General features: G+C 24.7%; 1 protein-coding gene across 4 annotated transcripts in view; it reads right to left on the reverse strand.

Moving 5' to 3' along the window:
* The window catches only part of LOC129984277 (sorting nexin-29-like), a 34,997-nt gene extending 24,810 nt beyond the window's left edge, over positions 1-10,187 (reverse strand). For 2 of the 4 annotated variants that reach the window (XM_056094125.1, XM_056094123.1), the window contains exons 1-3: positions 9,936-10,186; positions 3,657-3,718; positions 1,383-1,435 (exon numbers count right to left, since the gene is read on the reverse strand). In XM_056094125.1, coding sequence (XP_055950100.1) covers positions 1,383-1,435; positions 3,657-3,718; positions 9,936-9,948 — 128 coding nt within the window. In that variant the 5' untranslated portion in view covers positions 9,949-10,186. Of the gene's footprint in view, positions 1-1,382; positions 1,436-3,656; positions 3,719-9,935 lie in introns of all 4 variants that reach the window. The other 2 variants (XM_056094122.1, XM_056094126.1) reach the window with 2 other exon arrangements.
* Between the last annotated feature and the right edge of the window lie 268 nt (positions 10,188-10,455).

Consider the following 10,455-nt stretch of genomic DNA (forward strand, 5'->3'; position numbering starts at 1 on the left):
TAAACACATTCAAACAAAACTTGGAAAAATTAATAATTTAACTGTGGTTTTTTTATACACTGTTACACACCTTGATTTGTTTTATTTTTATAAAGATGAAATTTTGTAAATGAATTTTCACACAATCAGGATTTTGGGATTTCATAGACCTTGATGAGAATACATAATTTTAATATTTTCAGTAGTAACTTAAAAAACATTTAACTTCAAAATTCCATAATATTTTAAATAAATCAATTTTAATGACTGCTGGAAAGAAAGAAGAGATTTAATATTATTAAATCTCTTATGTCAAGCTTGATGCCCATGAATCTCTCAATAAAGTAAACTTTCAATGGTACCACCTTACACATTTATTGCATGCTATGGCTGATCTTTTGGTTCAAACACATGCATTTGGTAAACTTAAATACTTTTCCATATGCCATTTGCCATCAAAATCAATAACATAACAAAACAACTTTGGTAAATATTTCGATAATTACTCGCTTTTACAATAAACATGGCCTTTTTGGCAATTCTTTTAAGAGAATATTGCTGCCATGTAGTATAAACGTTCTTATAACTTTTAAGATACTGTAACTCCAAACTATTAAGATACTAAACAATAATTCTTGCTCAACTTTCCATAATGGAAAATTAAATATAATAGAAACAATTTAATTTTCATGGTAATAGCTGAAAGTATTTTGAAAATTATGCAAAAAATCAAAAATTGCTAAATTAAAGAAAAAAATTGTATGTCAATTAAACTGATGTTATTTAAAAAAGATCTATTTTTATGAAAGATTGTACAAAAATGATTTTCATGCAACAATATTTTAAAAAATTGTCATTAAAGCATCAAAATTCTCCTAATCTTTAGTAAAAATTTCAAAAAAAAAAATGTTTGAAAGATAATACTCACTGAAAGATAATACAATAAATAATAATCTTTGTCACCAAAATAATAATCTTTACTTTATGGTTGTCCATATATATGCTTAGGTTTCATAAGTATCAATTTTGTTCTTTTCCCCTTTCTTAAGATTTTGGGTGGCAGCAGTAAATTGATCAATTTGTCTTTGCAGAGCAAAAAAAAAAAAAAAAAAAAAAAAAAAAAATGCATTCTATTTTGGCTTTCCCACAACCAATAAAAGTTTTTTTCCCCCTTCACTATTTTAAATCTTGATAAGATCAAAATACATATTACTATTGCTAATCTAAAATAGCTATTGAGAGTTTTAAACTTTTTACAGATGAAATTGATATAAGAAAAATTTCTGCTTGAATAACTAGAAATAAGTTATTCAGAACTTTAATAATCTAAAAGTGTATTATCAGCTTATATAAGTGTATTTTTGCACAAATTTTATAATAAAAAGTAATAAACAAAAATTTACCTGCTGTCATTTTCAGTTGCAAGCTCTGTTCTTCCACCAAATCTAATTTGACACTAGAAAACAGACACATTAACAATATGCTTATTTAAATTGTAAACATAAATAAGAAATTTAACATAATGAAATGTTTTCATAGTCATTTTTATTATTAACATAGCAAATATTAGTAATATTAGTTAAAGATACATTCTACCTTTCTATAAAATAAGAAAGTACCTTACACCTGCTCTTGTTTAAATGCAAGTTAAACATATTTCAGTTTACACCGTTTTTTCACAATTATTTAAATTTTTCTGACATATATATACTAATTTTTCAATGTGTTTCAAAATTATATGACTAACCTATCTTAATATTTCCTTTTTTTTTCAGTAAAAAAAATATTTTGCAAATTATGAAAGCATAAAAAGAGGGAAGAAAGCTTTACTTATAAGGGATTTTGTTTGTATTTTCACAGAAAACAAAATAAAAAAAGCTGCTATAAATTATTTTTATTTGAAAGATAGATAAAGTAATATAATGATTATAAAATAAACAATCTACAAATGTTTTACAGAAATATATATTGCATTTCAAAATATTTTAATTTTAAATCATATTTAAAATTTCACCTCACTCGATAGGAAATGTCAAAAATGTAGCCTAATTTTGCTTTTTATTACATTAGTTATGATATTTAACCATAAAACTTATCAAAGGATTAATATTTTAATTCATTCTTATCCCCTTGCTTCAGAATATTATTATTAGCTTTAAGGCAATGAATTTTGTATATCATAACTTATATCCTAGAAATGATCAAAATAACCATCATTTTAATATCAGATCCTTTGAGAATCTGTGCTCTATCTCTCCTAATAATGAAGATGAAACTGTTTATGACTATGAGTGTGTTGGTACTCTACAGGCCATATTATTTGACTTGCCAAATAATATGGTCTATAGAGCCAAATTTGCTACAAATATACTTTGGAAGGTGAAATTGTTTATCTCCAAGTATTTTTTAAATGTTAAATAAAATTTTATATAGAAACAAAATGTTGGCAATTTTTTTGCAATAACTTCCAAAAATATTATGGTACAAAAATAATTTTTACAGCATCTCAAAATTTATCTTTACAATGATGGAAAAAAAATTGCCATTTAATTTTTTGTTTTTAACTAATTTTTACATAATATATAATGCATATTTTATAACATAATTTCATTGTTGAAATGAAACTCAAATCATTTGCATTATTGCTACTGTCTGTCCACGACAAGAACACTGCTAGACAATCGTCTATGTTTAAAGCGGGCGTTATAGAAACAGGTTCCGGTAGGGGCGATCCATTTTGAATGGGTGGAATCGGACAGAAAGTCTGGGGGTATTCTTTTTCTTGGCGTCAATGTGAAGCGATAAAAGAAAACCTGTTGCTCATTCGTCTTCTCGCTTTAGTCGCAGTTGCACCAATCTCAATAATGCCAAATATTGCCAATGTGGCGCTAAACGTGCCAACGTAAGAAACTTGAATGAATTTCTACCTCTGCGAAATGAACTCTTCCTACAGTAACCTGTTTCCATAACGGCCGCCGTAAACATAGACGATTGTCTAGCAGTGTTCTTGTCGTGGACAGACAGTACTAATATTTCATCCTGGTTTCCCCCCCCCCTTGTTCAGTTCAAGACATGAAAATTTAATTCATTTTTTTTCATGTTGAGTAGATTTCATTAAGCATGTTTTAATAATTTTTTGTTGTATGCAATAGCGAAATATTTTTTAAGTGCACCTATTTTTCACTGTTGATCTTTCCTGTGATATAACTAGTTGTTTAAAAATGTGGATAGATAATTAAGGAAACCCAAAGTACAACGAATGGAACAATGCAAGGCTTTTGGAATAATGTAAATTATGTACCTATCAAAATTTATCGAAAAAATATTTTACTGAGAAAACAGTTGAAATTTGTAGCAACTATTAATATTGCAGAACCAAATAATTGCATTTGAAAAAAATATCAGTTTTCCATTAACACAAAATATAAAGCAGTTGAATTAATAAAAAATAAAGGCCATTGCTAATTAAACAGCCTTATCTCTATTTAATAAATATAACTAAATAGAAGTAATAATGAATTAATATATATATATATCTTTAGCAAAAGTCTGAAAATTAAATTTAAGAAAGCATAATATTTTTCTGCAAGTTCGATAGAATAATCTGCATGCAAAATTTTTAGAAAACAAAAAAATATATAACTATACATTATTCAAAAACAGAAACAAATATATACCTGTTTAACTGCATCTAAAAGTTTAGATAAAAGAGATTGACGTTCTTGGACACCGAAACCATCTGCAAGACATAGAAAAATTTGTATCATTTAATAAGAAAACAATAAAACCATACATAAATATAAATTTCCATATTTAAAACAAATTGCATAAATCATAATCTGCAAAAGACTGTAATTCAGAATAAAACAAAAAAATTTATATCAAAAACTTTTATTAATATTTGACTATATACAAAAAAACAATTTATTTTTCCCTAACTAATTACCTAATTATTTAGCTTCAAGTAACTAAGTTAAATATTTTGCTTTTCGTATTCTATATCTCAGTGATTAGTATTTACTCAGCTAAAAAAGAATTGTTCAATGGAACAAATATTTTATTATTATCAAAAAGTCATATTTATGCGACTAAAATTTATAAAATTGTATATCTTACAGTGATAATTTGAAATATTATAAATTTCTGTGAATAAGGTTTTAAGAAGGTACAAACAGGGAATGATGTTTGCCATACAATAATGATAAAATATTATAACTGAATATTTTATCCAAAAATCTGATAATCAACAACTTAAATGCAGTGAATGTATAGTGAAGCACTTCAACAGGCACAAATAATTAAATAACAATACTTTATTCAACACAACTGCATGAATGAGTTTACATAAGAACAGCACTTCCAGTAGCACAAGGCAACAAAAAAAAAACCAGTAGTAAATAAAGTACTCAGAGAGAATCTATTTTCTCTCTAGTCTAAGTTACTCCTAACTACATGACTTATTGACTAACTCAATACAAACAAGCTACTCAGCACACAATTCACTGTTTCTTCAATACTTGATTGACTTCAGCTCTGTTTCCCAAATTTTTATAGTTTCCAAGACAAGAAACTAAGCAAAGAAAAAGTTCTAACATTATCTTCATTGTCCTTTTCGTAATGGATTTATTACCAAGATTCCTACAGATTCTGGAATCTTCTATTTTGTCACCAAAATTGATGCCAAATGGTTGCCAAAGTTGGGAGTCATTGATCCAGCATCTATTCGGCATCCATAAGAGCTATGTCTTAATCTGTCTTTACCAGGGGAATTATCGCACTAAGAAGCATATTGCAAATTCATGACAATATCAAACCCAGTGAATTTTCAATTTATTATGCTTCTTTTCTTGCATAGATGGTAGAACAATACATTTATAAAAAATACCAAACATCATGGTTATTTAATTCTTTTCTTTCTCTATTATAAGTTTTTTTTTTATCAGTTAGAATATCATATGCAGATGAGGTAGAACAAGCTTCCCCTAGAATTCACAATGTCATTTATGTAAATATGCAAATGGCTATTTTTTTATATTGTTCAAACTAATGAATTTTTATTTAAAATATATGTAACGCATTTTAATAATCCAAGATCATAAAGAATGAATATATGAAATTTATACCGATAATAATGCAGCAAGATCATTATCCGTTATATAAGGAATTTATATAAGACAATAAAGGGATACTAACACAAAAACATTGACTCCTATATTTAAATAGCATGGAATAATATTATAAATATGATTGTCAAAATTAATAATCACAATAGAAACCACATAATAAGATTTTACCCCATAACAAATTAATAAATTATTTTTACTTCAATTATTTTTTTATCACACCAAACATTAACTTGGATTTATATTTTTATTTTTTAACCTACAGATTAAGGTATTAACAAATAATTAAACACAAATAATGAAAACATGTATTTACAATCAGAAATAAGTTTAAAAGATAAATACCAAAAAAAATAAGAAACTCGGGACACAGATAATCAATTTAGAACAGAGTCATCATTTTCATCAAAAAAAGAAGAAAGTGCTATACATGAGTGTTTTTATGTTAGTGATAAAAATTTTATTTTGTGATAATACTTGTCTACTTGGAAAGAAACAATGACCTAGTAAACAATCTATTGATCTAAGTCTATAATTGTTTTTCTTTGTCTTTCATCTAATTCAAAGTATAAAAAAAAAAATGTAAGCAAGAAAAAATAAATTGTAAATGTTTTTTTTTTGCTTTGTTTTTTTTTCATTTGAAAATACTGTAATTATTTTTTAAAAAAATTTCTACTTTTAATTTTAAAAAATGGGCCAATGCATGAAAGAGGAGGACTGTATTTGGGAGGGCTTAACTGAAGAAAAGAACATATCTAAATGTAATAGAAAATTAGCAACAGAATAAAAGCATTATATGCCAAAATATCACAAATTTTAAGACATACAATTTTAAATGCACTCAACTGCAATAGCACATAACTAATAGAAAAGGAGAAAATATATAAAAACAATGGTGGAATTTAAAAAGTTTTGTAGAGAAAAAATAGAATGGCATTTTAAAACTACAATTTACATAGTAAAGTAAATATTATTAAGAAAATTCAAATATGTTACAACCTATTTCCCTACATAGAAAAAAACTATATAATTTAAAAAAATTTACCGATTTAAATATTTTTAACATTATTTTAAATATCTATTTTTATCATTTATTTACCTGAATTTTCTAAACTAAATACTATGTTATAATCAAGATAATTCAAATTTACAATTGATAAAAAGCTATGAGAAACTGCACCATTAGAGAATGAAATAAGAGCGTCTGCATGAATGCTTGAGCGACAAAAAAACTCATTGAGAATGCTCATAAAATTTAACACTTGCTGTTTCAATTAAATAATTTAGAACATAGAATATTGAATTTTACTGTTTAAAACGAAATTATGATTAATTGCATCCATATTTTTCAAACACAAAAAACTTATATTCAAAATTATTTAATAGAGGTAATGGTACCGAATGTAGTTTCTGCCCCATATTGTCAACTTTGGCACTCACAGAATAAACATAACATATTTGGCTCTCACAGTAACATAATTTGATTACAGAAAACAAATTATGTTATTTAGATGAATTGAAATAAATAGGAAAATTCATAGATCTTACAGAATTTAAAACAAATATCCATATTACTATTATTATTAAAATCACATATTTTAATGCATCTTATAAATTCGAATATAAACTTCTTTTACATTAAAAGAATAAGAAATGAAAATTCTCAAATCTATGAGTGAAATCATTATTCAGATAATGATAAGTTAGAAAATTAATCAATACTTTAACACTTTTGAGTTAAAAATACATATAATGAATAAGATTTCCTTCCAGAGAGAAATGGAAGAAATGAGGGAGGTATCCAAATTTTATCAGAAATTTTCAAACTCGAAAAACAGCAGGTGAGGAAGTAAACAATAGACATGATTTAAGAAACAGAAGTTTATGAATCCATTTTAGACATAATATTTTCAGAATAATCTAATAATGTCAAAAGAAAATTTTAAATGTAATTAAATTAAAATAATATATAATAATCTAATATTAAGACTATCTTTGAAATTTTAATTACTTTGCATTTTAAAACTTTTGACAGATAGCTAGCTGTAATTAACAAAGAAAGTTAACAGCCAGACCATATTCATAATAACCAATACAGTAATTGATGAAAATTTTCATGCTTCTGATTTTTTTACAAAATATTTTCTTCAATAAATTTAAAAGGAAAACAATCTTAATTAGAAGACTAACAATATTAATTATTCTAAAATCAGATATCATATTGATTTGCATAGATATCATGTATGATCTATGCAATATTACATATTACATAGAGTTAGTATATAAAATTTGAAAAAATTAAAATATTCTTTAATTTTTTAATATTTTTAAAATTTCTTTAAAATCCCATTTAGAACTATTTACAGAAACATGTGCAATTTTTTTAATTGGATAAATTTTTTCAAGCATATGTCCATATTATCAAAAGCTTAATTCTACAAAAGAAAATAAGTACTTTTGACTAGCTTATAAAGAGTTTTGGCACAAATGCAACTGTGTGGATGTCATTAGTTTAAAATGCTTATTACAATGAAATGTAATATGGTATACGAAAATGATTCTCTATTTTTAAATTTAATTTGGGAATAAATTAAATATATCTGTTACTAATGAAAAATCAATAATTCAAATTATTATGAGAATTTAACATTATACACTAATTTGACATCAGATATAACAAAAATTTTGTATTTTTTTTTTATTTCAATTTAAATCCTAATTACACAGTATTCTTTCTTAAACACAAATCTTTTATTATTCTATTTGCTTTAGATCTGAAGTTATTCAAACACAATTTAACAGATTTATTTTTTTCTACATAGAATTTTCACATTTCAATACATTTTATTTTTTAGAATGGCATGTTTAAATAGAAAAATTAGAGTTTTAAAACTTAATTGTACAATTAAAAATGAACCTTTGGCATGGGAAAGATATATAAAATAATATTCATAAAGTTTAAAACTTTATTATGTAAAAATTTTTAAAAACTATTGATTTATCTTAAATTACATAATGCCTTATTACTTATTACATTACTTATTTCATCAAGATTAAAATATAGCTGCTTATTACTTTTCCACAGCAAGGTCAATACCCTTGCAAGAAAGCAACATTTACAGAATTAATTAAAATAGAGCAATTCCTATAAAATTATGTTGCTATTTCTTTGATAAGGAAATCTGGCAACAAAGCAATATAAAAAGACAAGGGTTATAATAAACTTTTAATTGAATGGGTATTTTCTGGGAATGAAATTTATAAATAAACTACAATATATAAAATATATTAATGAAGAAAACTTACGCACTTTTAGATGATGAAGCATAACTGTATACGATATTAAAAAATTATGCTTTTATTCTCTCAAAAATTTATAAATGTAGAAAGTTTATATTCAATCAATATAATATTATTAATAAACTATTATAATTCTCATAAAAGATATAATTTAAATATAGAGCAAATTTAAAAGTTTGATAAAATTAATAAAAGTATTAAAAAATATTCAGCTGAAATCCTGTTTTATAAGAAAAAATAAAATATTCCTATGAGTAGAAATATTAAATAGTGTAATTCATAATAACGTGACAAAATTAAATGAACACATAATTAAAAACAGAAGGAAATTTTCTTTAAAAGATTAATTGGGAATGGATAATACATTTCAAACTTCTGTTCACACATTAATAAACTCAAAGATGAAGTCATAAAATTATATTAGAGATTAAAATTTGTATAAAAAGCATTTGAAAATTCCTTCAGTTAGAAAATAAACTAGAAAATAAATCTGGTGAATATTTTATAGATTATCTGTAATAAAAATGATCAATTTATTAATTTATATAAATTTGTCTGTGATTTGGAGTAATTATGTCATTTTATAAGCAAAACATAATATAAATTTAATATTTTAATTACTCCTCACTAATAATATTTAAAAATTAATAAAATATACAAAAAAATTTATCTTCATTTTTAAAGTAAGTGTATCAAGCAATGATTAATTTATTCTATACATGTAATTCTATACTATCTAATTTTGTTGCTTAAGTGAAGTGATGAAAGGCAATTTAATTTTGTGTAGTAAAGAAAAAGCAAAATATTAAAATATAAAAGTCATGCAATACTTATTTTTAACTATCAGGCATGAAATATACTCAAGATAACTTAGGTCCCTTTTTCATGTGAATGTTTTGATTTGATAGAGATATTTTTTTCATCTTATATATATATATATATATATATATATATATATATATATATATATATATATATATATATATATATATATATATTTCTATTTTAGGGTGTCAAATAAACTTATTTTTAAACACATAATTTGATTAATAAACTTTATTTAAACAAATATGAGCATCAGAAGATCGGAAAGTTATAACCTAATTTATGTTCTACCGTACGGGTTATCCACCCCTATCTCAGCAGTTAACTTGGATAATTTAATTGCATAATACAATCGCGGTGCAAATAAACTAAGCGATGATGTTATCCCAATGCACATGACACTCCTGGACGAATGCCAAAATTAACAAACAGACTATACGCCTTCATTAAGTTGATTCGGCAGTAGATCCAAAGCGGTTTTCTTATTAAAAACATATTTTAATTTATTAAGACTTGAATATTAACAGAAAAACATAATAACAAAGAGCAATATGTTTCAATGATGAAAGCAGTTGCAAATTATTCAAATTCCCCGCAATATAAATTTTGAACAAAAATTCTAACGGAATTGTTTAAATACATAAAATTAAGGATAAAAATGAATGGATTAATAACTAAAATTTGCATCAATTATAAAATATAGCCTACCTGAAATGGACATATTAAGTCGGATCTCCTACAAATAAATTAGTAAAACACTTCCACTAATATTTCAGTGTAGAGTTTCTAGACGTTTTAATTGAATTATCATATTGAGCAGTTCAGTGCAGTTTCTTGAAGTGAAAATAAATGTTCTATCCATAAACAAAGCTTCCTAGGAACCGAAAAGTTTATTTGGAAACAAGTTATGGTTTGCACTTCTCAGATTTGTTGACAGTTAAAGCCAGTCAAGGATACTTTAGTTTCGTAATTCTTCGCCATCTATTGGCGTTTACTAAAATTATTTTGATATGCGCAGAGCAATCGCCACAGCCATCTGGATTTATTCTATAACACAATTCAGTTATACCAACCAACTTCAAAATTTGTAGTTAGCTAACTTTAAGTGAGCAAAAAGCGTTAATTACAAAAAAAAAAAAAAAAAAAATGAAGCAGTTTCAAACCACTAGAATGAATAAGTCATGATAATGCTTAGACCTTATTCGTCTATTTTCATTTTATATATATT

This window comes from Argiope bruennichi, chromosome 9, assembly GCF_947563725.1.
Source record: "Argiope bruennichi chromosome 9, qqArgBrue1.1, whole genome shotgun sequence".
Taxonomy (NCBI): domain Eukaryota; kingdom Metazoa; phylum Arthropoda; class Arachnida; order Araneae; family Araneidae; genus Argiope; species Argiope bruennichi.